The sequence below is a fragment of the Sebastes umbrosus genome, chromosome 8 (genome assembly GCF_015220745.1).
Source record: "Sebastes umbrosus isolate fSebUmb1 chromosome 8, fSebUmb1.pri, whole genome shotgun sequence".
Taxonomy (NCBI): Eukaryota; Metazoa; Chordata; class Actinopteri; order Perciformes; family Sebastidae; genus Sebastes; species Sebastes umbrosus.
In genome coordinates, this window is record NC_051276.1 from 32,172,143 (window position 1) to 32,185,524 (window position 13,382).

General features: G+C 40.3%; 1 protein-coding gene across 4 annotated transcripts in view; it reads left to right on the top strand.

Annotated features, from left to right (window-relative positions):
* The window catches only part of slc39a14 (solute carrier family 39 member 14), a 29,064-nt gene that overhangs the window by 12,089 nt on the left and 3,593 nt on the right, over window positions 1–13,382 (top strand). For 3 of the 4 annotated variants that reach the window (XM_037777965.1, XM_037777963.1, XM_037777966.1), the window contains 5 exons: window positions 1,065–1,239; window positions 4,962–5,131; window positions 9,109–9,231; window positions 11,910–12,083; window positions 13,065–13,299. In XM_037777965.1, coding sequence (XP_037633893.1) covers window positions 1,065–1,239; window positions 4,962–5,131; window positions 9,109–9,231; window positions 11,910–12,083; window positions 13,065–13,299 — 877 coding nt within the window. Of the gene's footprint in view, window positions 1–1,064; window positions 1,240–4,961; window positions 5,132–6,216; window positions 6,387–9,108; window positions 9,232–11,909; window positions 12,084–13,064; window positions 13,300–13,382 lie in introns of all 4 variants that reach the window. The other variant, XM_037777964.1, reaches the window with a different exon arrangement.

Consider the following 13,382-nt stretch of genomic DNA (forward strand, 5'->3'; position numbering starts at 1 on the left):
AACCCCAGATGCGGTTTGTTTGGGCAGTTGTGAACGCAGTAATTGTACTCTGGTGCGGACAAAACAACTGGTCCGAGACCGCTTGCGAGAGGTGGTCTCGGACCATTTCCAAGTGAACCAAAACGTAGGCATTTGTTGAGATGGACACAGGTAAAGGACAGGTTAACATGAGTGGGAGAGGACTGACCTTGACTTCCGCAGAAGTCCGATGTTTGCTTTACATCTGGGCTGAAGACAACACACAGAATATGCTAAATAAAGGCCGCAGAAATAGTGACGTTTGATAAAGTCAGAAACTGGGGGAGTAAGGATCCGTGCAAACAGTAGATCAGTGTAGAGTCAAAGAAAAAAAAACCTTCAACAGCAATATTTCCAACTCTGCGATGCCCTGCATAGAAGTGGCAGCTCTCGAGATGAAAAAGATAAATACGCTCCTTCGTACACACCCTTCAGCAAATTATTATAATTTGGTCCGCTTTCATTTGTGCACTTTTAAACTGAACCAGACAAAATAGAAAACGAACCAAAAGTATCAATTTAACTCTCATTTGGACTGGCTAAACGGACTATGGCTTGTAAAATTGCCCTTAATCACTGTATTTAGGCACCTGAAACAGACAACATACTATATATTTATCGTGTAGTTGGTTTAGGGCAGCAAGTAACGAATCTTTTCATTATTTAATGATCTGATGATTAATGATGAATAAAATGTCAGAAAGTATTTTTAAAAAAATCTCAATTTTCCAAAGCCTTAAGGTGACATGTTTTGTCCAGCCAACAGTATTAAACTTACAAAATATAGAACAGAGTTAGCAGCAAATTCTCACTTTTGAGATGCTGGAACCAGAGTGTTATTACTTAAATTAAAAAAATCTTTAAATATTATCAGATTTAATCTACAAAATCCAATCAACGTTTTTAAAGTTACGTTGCACTGAAATGTGAGCCTGCCTCATGTCTGGTTAAAACGGACCCCCTGGCTAATTCAATTGTTTTAAATAAAAAATGTTAACTTCCTTTGGCCGACTGACTGTTTTTTCTGACTGTGTTTTCATTTCCAGTGCTTGCCTGCAGACACGCTGGCCATTTACAGCATCAGCGAGCAGTCGCGGCTGGATGGGAAGGGCTTACAGGAGCTGTGCCCCACCATGCTGCAGCAGCTGGACGCCGGCACCTGCAAGGCGCAAAAAGAGGAGTCGATTATTACCCCCTCCCCCAGGCCCACGGACGCCGAAGGTGAGCACCGACTTGTTTACCGATCATTAATATAAAATGTTAGCTATTTGTCTATCTTCAGAACACTGAAGGTATTGTTTTAATTCCTTGTAATGAATATCAAGTCACATTCTGTTTATCTAACGGATAAGTCTGGTGATATTCTACATTTTTTCTTAACATCATCAACAAATCTATTGAAAAGACCAAAACCAACAATGAATTGATCCTAATAACAAGTACTGTGGAGCCAAAGCATGGTGTAGCTTATTCCAAAAACAGTCCAAAAACTATTAAAAACAAATCAATGAGCCACACCACACATCATAGGATTTGTTGACAATCATCAGCAGCCATCCTCTAACTGTATCTCTATTGTATGTTACATGAATATTGAGTGTTGTGTACTTTTGATATACTGATTGCATTTGTGTTGTCTGTTGGTCAAATGTTGTGTTGGCTGTTTTTCTTTTTTACAGCTTCTTTATCTGTTCATTGTGTATCTGAACTCTTTTGCTCTTTCCTTCTGAGTCATTTATGTCAATAACTTACTCCTCTACAAGTTTTACCTCTGTACTCTTTTAGCCTAATACAAGAAGACCTTGAAAACACAATTTTCTTCACCACATCTGAGCACCAAATGTGTTTGTTGCCTGGAGACAGTGATATCGTGATGTCCCCGAAGGAGATGAAAGCCAAAATAAGCATGGCACGCACAGTTAGCCAAGGCTCAGATTGCATTTCCCAGTTTGGCTTAAAAACAGCCACTTCCTTTTAGACTCCAATATCCTGCCTCAGTCAGCATATCCGCTATGAAGCCGAGATCTCATCCAGGTAAAGACAGTCGAACGGGAAACCATCCCAGCAACAAAGTGCTCTTCTTTCCTCAGCTGCTGACTCACTATAACTCCATACAGACTGTCCTTGAGAGACATAGAAGCTATTTTGGTGGCTGCTCCATCCACATTTAACAAGCCTTTTGAGTTGTTGTTGTTGTTGTGTGGGAGCTAATTTGGCATTGCAGTATGCGGCTGGTATAAGAAGCTAGCTAATGACAGACTTGGAGAATTTGGTCAACTTGTCTTGTGATGTTCTGCCCTCGAGCTTCAGGAATGTTCTTAGCACTTCATTAGTTTCCTCTAAAAGAAAAATAGCAGCTTGCATTATGAATGTGATGACTGTGGGCACCAACGGCTTCATACGTTATTACTTTTAACCCAGTTTATCTCATCCTTTTGGCAGGTAGAGGAGAAATGGTGTGATGGCCTCTGGCTCTATCCCCCTCTCTCTTTCTCTCTCCACTGACAAATTTGTTTTCTCTTATCATCCACTCATGTGCCCTCAGCTCGCCTCACACTTGCCCCAGTAGACAGCTTATTTTGGCTGGAGAGCTGTTTTTCTTTGCAGAGGCTGTGAAGATCTGCCAGCAGCAGGGAGGCAGAGCGGATGCCATGGAGATTCATCTCTACTGCAAATCTCACTGACTTATATATCCTCATTTTTTTCTCATTATCTAAATGTGACGCATTTTGTATTTTTTCTTTTTTACAGATCAGATCAGATTTACTATCAAAACCCATCACTAGTCACGTTGAAGTAAACCTATCCCTCCCCTAACCTGTTACCTGTTTTAAAGATGTAAATGCTGATTTAGTGATGTCTTCTATTAAAGAAAAAATGTATCTGTGGCTGTCACAGGACTGTAATAAGCCCGTCCAATCATTTAATGCGAGCTGAATGAAATGATTGGACGGGCTTATTAAAGTTGGCCTACCTGCCTGTCTACCTACCTACCTATCTGCATTCCTGGGCGTACTCTGCCAGTGGACTCACTGCATGTGACCAAAGTCTTCCACAAGGCTAGGCAGACAAAATTTCCCAATACTAACATGCTAGCTTGACAGCTGTGAGTACTAACAAAAGCCATGTTCATTGTTTACGTTCATTATGATAATGATACGTGTTTTCTTACATGTGAATGAGACATGAGGTTGGATACAGTTAGCGCCGACAAAGACGCTTCACTTGGATACTTCACCTAATGATTTAAGCCCAGTCGACAATCTTGTAAATTGTATTTCAGAAATTAGTGATTGAATTGATACAAATTTTACCTCAGTTGAATACGGACAAAACCGAGATTTTTGTTATCTGCGCAAAGGCCAAATTAGAGAATCTAGCTAAGAATCTAGGGGCAATTTTTGATTTCCCAAATAATAATTAGCTCTTAATTGTATGTTGCTTGTCCACATTTTTGTGTGTTTTTTAATATAATTAAATGTCTGTTTTCCGAGAGACTTGAGTTGTACCTTCTTCTCATGAAGAATTCTGCCTCTGCCTTCACCACCAACCCTCGTAATCTAGTTTTTGTTTCCTTTCTCAGCATGGAGAAGTTATCTCACAGCATCGAATAGATAATAAATCTCTCTTAACTTAACCTTTCTTTCCCATAAACTTTACAGGTGCTGCAGCCTCAGACAAAATGACACAAAAACATTTTAACTAATATGCACTAGCTTTATTTTTTTTGTTTACAGGTCTCAGTTAAAGCAGTGGTTCCCAATATGTTTTGGCCTGTGATGCTTAAAAGCAAAGCAATGTCTACTTGTGACCCCTTGTCACCAGTTGCATATTTCTGAGTTGTGACTAGTAGGGATGTCACGAAAACTGATACTTCGGTACCAAGTCAATGCCAAAATTCTGAAATTTGTGACGATACTTGTTTTTCTACAGTATCATAGGTACCATAAGTGTCTTGGGGACAATAGAAAATATGTTTGAGATGCAGTAAACTCACTATCAACGTGTCCAGGGGACGCACCCTATTTTTTCCTTGATAATGCTACAACAACAAATTTGTGTTGAAATCAGCAGGACGAGAGTTAGGTAACTTTAGCTGTTAGCTCCGTGCAAGACTGTGCTGCTTAGTGGATGCTAATGGCTAGCGTAAACTAGCTCTTTTCCTGCCAACTTCAACACGGGAGGTGCCATTGAGTTACGTTATGATGCGTTCAGGCTCTATTCAGTAAAAATGATGGCGTAATCTTGTAAAATGTAGTTTTTGGTGAGAAACTTGAAAAATCCAGTTATTTGAAGGAGATGATTTCACATCAATACAAAATAGATAATAGAGCGGGAATTATGACCTGTTTCACTTCCTATCAAAAAACCCAGTATGCAAACGTTGAGTGTATGTTGAAATAAATGGGGTTAATTGTTTTACTTTTGTTTTTTACTGTGGTATCATTTCTCTTGTATTGTTATCGACTTACTAGAGTTCTGGTATTGTCACATCCTTCGTGAAGTCAGATTATGCTACATGAATTATGTCTATTTTCTATCTAGTTAATCATCTTTCCACCCCCCAGCAGAGTCCCAAACCCTTGCTTGAGAACCACCGAGTTAAGGCACTTGTCTGCTGCCTCAGAGTATCTTCAACCCTCTTTTACATTAAAATATATTTTTAAACCAACAGAGCTGAGTTATATAGATTAACATCCAAAATCACACAAAGTTGTTGCACTGAAATGCATTAAAATGCTGCTTTATTTGCTTGCATTCAATACAACTGATGCAGATCTTAGGTAGCATAATTTAGCATTGCATTTATGTGATCACATGATTGTATTGTAAGAACAAATGTTTGATTGATGGATGCTGTGCTCACGCTGCATTTACAGCTGCATGTTTTTATGTTGATCCTTCCTCTTCCATCCAACCTTCCGCATCACCCAAACCTCCAGTGTGGGGCTTTTCTTTCCTGAGCGTGACGGTGATCAATGCCTTCTCCCTCACCGGAGTCATCATCATGCCCCTGATGAAGACGCGCTATATGAAATATGCGCTCACCTTTTTCATCGCTCTTGCCATTGGCACGCTGTACTCCAATGCCATCCTGCAGCTCCTGCCTGAGGTTTGCCATCCATCCATCCATCCATCTTTCTACATCTTTTCACATCTAATAAACCTTTTTTTTTGCTTTTCAAAAACACAAACACCAAAGCCTCTTTAGTTCACTGTAGTGTCACATGGCTGTTTATTAAACTAGTGCACCTTTGGCCAAGCGCTCCTCTCTCTCTCCTGTGGTCTTATCTGTTTCCTCTCCTTCCTGCCTTTGTGCTCTCTGTGGTTTTCTCTGGCTCTAATAAGCTCTGTGGAAGGCTTTTTTGGTTTCGCTCTACCCTCACTGCATCACCGATCATCTGGTGTTGATGCTTTTCTTTGTTTGTGTGCACTATATGTTTGTTATCTGCAGCTTTTCTGGCAATGACATCTAGGCCAAATATGAGTTTTTTCTTGAAGAGACAGCTCTCTCTTCTACCACTGCAGCAAGTAGAACAGCTAAACAGACAGTGAGTGTTTCACTCACTCTGTTTTTTTTTGGCTTTGGGAATCATATATTTCAGTTTGTGTAAGACAATCCTGGAGAAATGGGGCGCGGCACCCTTAAAGCGTCCTTCAAATTGAAATGTGATGCCCTTGTTAGCCATGCTTCTTCTGCTACTGTGGGGCTATTTAAAGTTCATTTACCCCCCTTTGTCTCTGCGGTGATGGCTACTGTGTACCCTGAGGCTAGGACAGTAGTGCAGATGCACCTGAATGAACTAAAACAAAAGCGTGTGTGTGTGTGTGTGTCTGTGCCCAAGTAAACTGTCTTAATCACTTCCTCTCTATCAAAATGCATGGGGTCCGAGGACTGCTTCAAACGGCAGGAGATTCTTATCTTCAAATACAAATGAAAGGTGGTGTCACTTCTGTTTTGAATCATTGGACAAATGAGCCTGTTGTCTCTCTTTTCCCCCTCAGGTTGCTTTAATTCACTTCACTTCCTTTCTTTTCAGGGAGTAAACTGGTTGGTGTTTTCTAATTTTTTGCTCCTTACCCTGGTGATTAATCGGATAAAATCAGCTCTCAACTAACTACCTCTCTGTCTTTTTTGTTTCTCCTCACCTTCCCCCTTCTCTTTCCTCTGCCTCTGCCTCCTCCTCCGTTGATCAGTGTGGGGTTATGGGATCCTGTGTGTGACACTGATCTCTCTGTGTTCGCTGGTCGGGGCGAGCGTGGTGCCCTTCATGAAGAAAACCTTTTACAAGCGGCTGCTGCTCTACTTCATAGCCCTGGCCATTGGCACGCTCTACTCCAACGCCCTGTTTCAGCTCATCCCAGAGGTAGTGTCGATGCTGCTGTGACTCACTTAGCTGCAGCTCCTTCACAGCGCAAGGTTGCTATGCACTTTCAAGACAGAGGATGAGTAGGATGAGCTATTGAGTATAATATCTAGGGCTGTCCTCGACCAAAGAAATTCTTAGTCGACTAACACTCATATGATTTTGTCAACTAATTGATTCGATGTGTGAAACTGAGTTTCTCCACAAAGAATCACACAAAAGCACCACTTTATATCTTGTGTTTACCAGAGATGTGCTCATAAGTTTCTTGGAAATAAGTCAAACAACTAATTGACTAAAGAAATATTAGTTGACTAAAAGGGGGCAGCCCTGATAATATCAAGCTATAGAGTGATATGCTCTCATTGGCAGCCGTCTTGCCGCCAGCCACCATCAGCATTAACTGAACTGAGGTATTCATTTTGAAATGGAAAATGCATAGTAATCCTTGTCACTGGAAATTGAGGTTATATTTGAGCATAAAAGCATAGATCAGCCACTTCACTCACTCGTCAAATCAAAGAGCAGCATTTGCAAAGCAAATGCATGGGAAATTTAAAGGTGCTCAATACAGAATTCAGAGCTTTTCTATTGCCTCCACACGGCTCTCCGCTAACGGTGCTAACAGTGCAAACAACGGCAACAGTGCTGACAGAGCTAACAGTGTTAACCTGAGGGGGAACCGGAGGGTGGGTGCTTCCACGACGACGCCGTCATTCGGGATGGCATTATCAGCGGTGCAGAGCGGCGTCCGTTAGCGAACTAGTGCGGCACAACAGAGAAACTCACACACTAAAATGCATGCGCAGCCAGCCCGGCTACGTAAACAAAGCACAGAGAAGCTAGGATTAAAAACACAGAGAGGGAGAGTGACTTCATTCTCTGCTCAGGTAGATATTACTCCTCTATATTTTTACATAGACAATAGTTGTTTGCTGCTATATTAATGCTCTGAATCCTGTATATAAAACCTTTAAAATAAATATTTTATTTTGGATATGTTTGTGCTAGGCCTGCCTTTCACAAAAGCAATTCTTGTCCGACTCATAGGGAGCGGTGGTCAAAATCTATCACTATATGTGTATGTATTTTATTTTAATTTGTAATAGCAATAAACACTACAGTTGACAGTTTATTAGCTACACCTACATAAACCTAATGCAATCTCCTACAACAATAAATCCTATCCTCAAGAAAGCTATAATGTTCAGTTTTCATTGATTATGGATAGGGTGGGCAAAATAATAGAAACTAGGTGTACCTAATAAACTGGAAAAAATCGTGAAAATTTTCTGTATCACAATAAACACTCCAGGTTTATTGTGATACAGAAAATTTTCACGAAATTCAATTGGAAAAATGTTTATAGATAAAATAACCAGATGAGAATCTGAGTGATGTACGGAAAACTGAATGAAGATGCTCATTGATTTGCAGTATTGCCAGTAATATGTAATACATCCAAATATGTTAAAGGGATATTTACCTTTTGAATGAATGCTGTAACGCTAAAGGATGTCTTAAATCTAGTGCTTATAAAAGAGTGTTTTATTCACCAGCTACAGTGAATACTTTAATACAGTTTTAGATCAGTTTGCTGTAAGTCAGCTTTTCACCAAACCCACACAATACAGTTAGAAAAATAAAAACACTGACTACATTTACATGCACATAAGAAACCAGGTAAAGGGTATATTACAGCCCGTTTAGCGTCTGCAGCGCTCTCTCTCAATACTGGACCAATTTCAAAAAGTGTTGTCCCCATTTGACACTTTGATTCAAGAACATGGGAAAAAAGGGTCCAGGTTGAAAAATACCCAAATTACCCTTTAACCTGCGTTTACATGCAGCTGATCGTCTTTCTCCCTTACAACAAAGCTGATGTATTTTAAGTGTATTGGTAATATATGATGATGTAGACCACTGCTACTCTGTGTCTGAAGTCTTTTTATACTCTTAACAGTTAGAAGATTAAAGGTAAATATCGCTATTGTCCAATATCTACAGAAGACATTTAACCTTGATATGTACTTGCATAATATTTACCTTCATTAATCTATTCCGATTAAGTTTAATAAGTCAGGTTACTGAAGGAGAAAATGCTGAAATTCAAACTACTTTCAGACTGACAAAACCCACAAATATGAGGAATTGTTTATTATGTTTTAAAATGCTGTCTAGACGGTGCACACACACCCATCATGGCCAGGTTTACAGCTGTTGTGTAATTCATTGCATCAGATCACCTGGGATAAATAGTGGGGGGAAAAAAACCTTTCTATGCCTCAGAGCTGAAGTGGTTTGATTCATGGGAGGTTTGCGTCTACTGGAGGGGAGACGATTACATACATAATTCAACCTGTCGCTCAGATTAGAGGTTGCTGTGAAATATCTCTGCAATATCTTTAAAAGGACGTCGGCTCTAGTTGATGCTATAGTTCACTTTGTTCATCAGCCGACCCTGACAGTGAATATAAAGGTGTTTTTTTTTCACTCTTTGCCAGAAAATGAAACTTCACTCTTTGTCCTCAGAGTAAGAAGCCTAGAACTACTTAACACTTCAACACAAGCAATTACTAATTGTTCACACTCAAAAACCTGCTAAATTACATTTCAAATAACATCTTGTTTAATAAAAGTGATGTCAGGCAGTAATGATGTAATAACAGCTACTATAAATACTCATCACAAGCTAACACCATCTTCTTTCTTTCAATGGTAGGCCTTTGGTTTTGACCCCATGGTGAATTTCTACGTGCCCAAATCTGCGATGGTGTTCGCCGGCTTTTACCTCTTCTTCTTCACTGAAAAGGTCCTCAGAGTTCTCCTCAAACAGAAAAACGGGGTGAGTACATACATAGCAAGAATTATGTGATATTAGGGATGCCAGTTGATTCAAATATTTAATCCCGATTAATCACACATTTTTTTATCTGTTCAAAATGTACCTTAAAGGGAGATTTGTCAAGTATTTATACTCTTATCAACATGGGAGTGGTCAAATGTGCTGCTTTATGCAAATGTATGTATATATTTATTATTGGAAATCACTTAACAACACAAAACAATGACAAGTATTGTCCAGAAACCCTCACAGGTACTGCATTAATATAAAAAAAATATGCTAAAATTATAACATGGCAAACTGCAGCCCAACAGGCAACAACAGCTGTCAGTGTGTCAGTGTGCTGACTTGACTATTACTTGCCCCAAACTGCATGTGATTATCATAAAGTGAACATGTCTGTAAAGGGGAGACTCGTGGGTACCCATAGAACCCATTTACATTCACATATGTTGAGGTCAGAGGTCAAGGGACCCCTTTGAAAATGGCAATGCCAGGTTTTCCTCGCCAAAATTTAGTGCAAGTTTGGAGCGTTATTTAGCCTCCTTTGCGACAAGCTAGCATGACATGGTTGGTACCAATGGATTCCTTTGGTTTTCTAGTTTCATATGAAGTCAGTATCTTCACTCTAGCTTTAGCCCACTACAGCCTAAAAATTGCAAGTTGTGTTAATGCGTTAAACAAATTAGTGGTGTTAAAACGAATTTGCGTGAACGTGTTATCACCTTCACTTTAACAGGCCTAGTAAAAACTCTAAAGGCTCTCTCAATAATCAACATCTCTGTAACAGTCTCAACAAAACAGTACTTCGTGAGCCTCACAGAGCTGGTATTTATGGCCGGTTTAAACGGCTTGTATCCAAGGCCAACGTGTAAAGACACAACACGGTGTGACGAGCATGAAACCAGGACTCCAGAGAGAAGGAGAAACTAATGTGGTCTCTTGACTTTTCTCACATCATTTCCCCTTAATCAAGAACAGTTAACTCTCAACCCACAAGCTCGTGGAACGTCAAGCAATACGAGACTATTTTTAATTGGCTCTTGCAATCACTGTGCAACTTGGTTGAAAAATACAAATTTTCCAATACCAGTAAATTTCTGTAAGGTAAAATTACTGTTTTTGTCAATGGAGTCTGGTGAGTTTGAAGAGAGCAATTTCCGTTCCCCGTCAGAAAGGGCTGTCTGAAAACAAGGTAAAGCAGTGAAAATATTCCAAATATAGTGTACACTTAAACTGATATTGATTTTTTTAGGTGTCTAAAATACGTTTTGCTGCTGCCCCCGTCCACAGCAGTACATTGCTTTACTCCCGGTATGGTACTCCTGTCTGTTTCTCCATCTACTGTAGGTAATACACTGACTATGGATAAGTACCTCATATAACCCCACTTCAAAACATCCAAACTATCTGTTTAACATACCAAGCCATGTTGTCACATTGTTATCAGGCAACTAAACATTTCTCAGATTATCGGTTCTGAGCACCATCATGACATAAAAGATTGAACAGTTCTGTTTTATCCGTGGTAGATTTAACCAGTTAGACGGGATGTTGAGACACTGGTGATTCAAGTTCACTGTCCTGCCCTCAGAAGTTGACTGTAGGGGAGTGTATCTTAACTGTAACATAGTTTTCTACTGTACACACTGCAGTAAACAGAACAATGTGACGCGTATTGTTCTTAACGTGTCCTTCAGAGAGGAATTCAGCTTCACTTTTGTTCAGCTGTTGGCAAGTTATCTATTTAAAACAAACTGGTTCCAGTGTGGCCTTCGTTTTGTCTCTTGGCTCTGTGCCTTCCCTGTCTATTTGCCTAATTTCTGTAGTAGTAGTAGTGTATGTGGCAGTTGGTTTTAACAGCTGAAATACAGATGTGTAAGTCACTTTGGTTAATCTGCAGCACTGTTTCAACTTGAAGATTTTACTCTAAATTGAATTGTAAAAAACAAATTTACTGAAATGATTCTGTAATAATTATTAAAGCTGCAGACGTTCGTAGAGCTTTCCAGTGAGGCTGATTTCATTCACAAAAAGCAGAAGTGAATGTACAGTAAAGGGGGGTGATTGTGGGACGGTTGCTCCACCTTGTGGTTACTGTGCTTTGAGCCATATGGTCAGGCCATCCTGATTAACAACCAACACATTGACCTGCTGATCCAATTACAGAAGCTGTTTGACCCATATAAGCACCAGCAATGCTGGTGTCAGCTTTTTTTTTTTTCACTGAAAAAACAATTAACAACTCCAAATCTGTCAGTGTCAACTCATTTTTAAACTGTTTTTTGGTAGTTTTAGTTTTTAAGTGCAAGCATAAACGTATTTACACTTAAAAACTAAGGTTTTAGTGAAGATGCATGTGTTTGGGAAGGAGTGAGCATACGACTGGATAAATGAGACTTGGATTATACTGCATGAGTTGTGTGAGAGTTTTCTTCATGAATTCATGGTAACACGGGGTGAGGGAATGATATACAAAGGGTCATTTTGTGGGTTAAGTATTCGTTTAAGCTGTTGTGTAGTCCTTCTCTTATTGATTTACCAAAGTTCAAGGTTATTTGTTTAGGAAGTTTGTCAGGAAGGAAATATCCAGCAGCAATGGATCCATCAAAATCTATTATGTATATTATTTATGAATAATATATTACGTATTGATCATGATGTCTGTTTTGTCTCAGGGCCACGGTCACAGTCATTACACCAGCACAGATCGTTACTCGACACCCGACGGGGGCGTGGAGGAGGGCGAGAAGGAAAAGCTGCAGCAGAACGGAGAAGCCAGCAGTCTGGCTCTGGGCAAGGTGGACGCAGGGGAGGGCGAGCTCATGCTCAGTCCTGCACAGACACCGCAGGTACACAGACCTACAGGGTGGGGCAAAGGATGGAGGAGAATAACACCTCCATTTGTTTCGTTGTCATTGTTTTATGATCATTTCATGTTTTTCGTGATGGGACTGGATTCTCTGCATTTTTATTTTCTAAACAATTGGATTTTAATCAGTGAGAATGAGTTTATAAAACCATCATAAATGGACATAAGAGGGGGCATTATTATGTTATTATTATTATTATGACATCTCAACCTCTTAAAGAAATGTCATGAACTCTTTCACAGTAATAAAATAAAAGAAGATTACGTTAAAAAGTGGTTCATCCATAGAACGTAAAAGGTTTAAGTGGATGTTGATGCTTGATTATTAAAGAAAAAGATCAACCTCTTGGATGGTAAGAAAATGTTTTGCCATGACTTTTTTCCTGTAGTGTTTACACATTGCCTCGTCTATGTTTTTCCACTCACCTCTTTCATCTGCCTCAAATCCAAAATGTTGCCCTATTGGCACAGTTTTAGTTACTAACTCTGCCATGCCTCGTCTCATCACCCCCAAAAAACACCCCACCTCCACTGAAATTTGATCTCCTTCATGTTGCCGGCCTCGGTTTGGCAGTAAATTGCGCACAGCCTCTCAGACACCAGTGTTTCCGTTAGTCCGTTTATAAACAAACATTATATTATGTTAACCACGTTGTCAGATTGCTTATAACTAATGTAATACAAGTTGGATTTAGCTCTATTACGTTGTCAGCACAGGTTGATTCATTTGCTAGAACGTGTCATAATGACAAATGTAGGTTCGGCCAGTTTGCATAACATCAAACCGGTTTAAGTTCGTACACCGGACCGGCAAAACCGGAATTTGACACAACTCCAACTGCAAAATTGTGTGTTTGTGGTGTAAGTATCAGCTGAATTAAGAAACACATCCTTATCATGATGTGGTATTTGCCCACACGTATTTACCTCTAATGGGTTTCCCTCACTCCGTTCATCCCAGGACTCCCAGAGCCCCGACAGCGCCGGTCGGTCCGGCAGCAGTGGCGGTGGCTGCTACTGGCTGAAGGGGACGTCCTACTCTGACATCGGCACGCTGGCCTGGATGATCACATTGAGCGATGGCCTGCACAACTTTATCGACGGCTTGGCCATCGGCGCCTCTTTCACCGCCTCCGTCTTCCAGGGTGTCAGCACCTCCGTGGCCATCCTGTGTGAGGAGTTCCCCCACGAGCTCGGTGAGTCGGGACGGGATCTTTAGCCAGCGGATGTTTCGTAATGACCGCTGACGTAAATATCCACAAGCCTCACCTGATACATG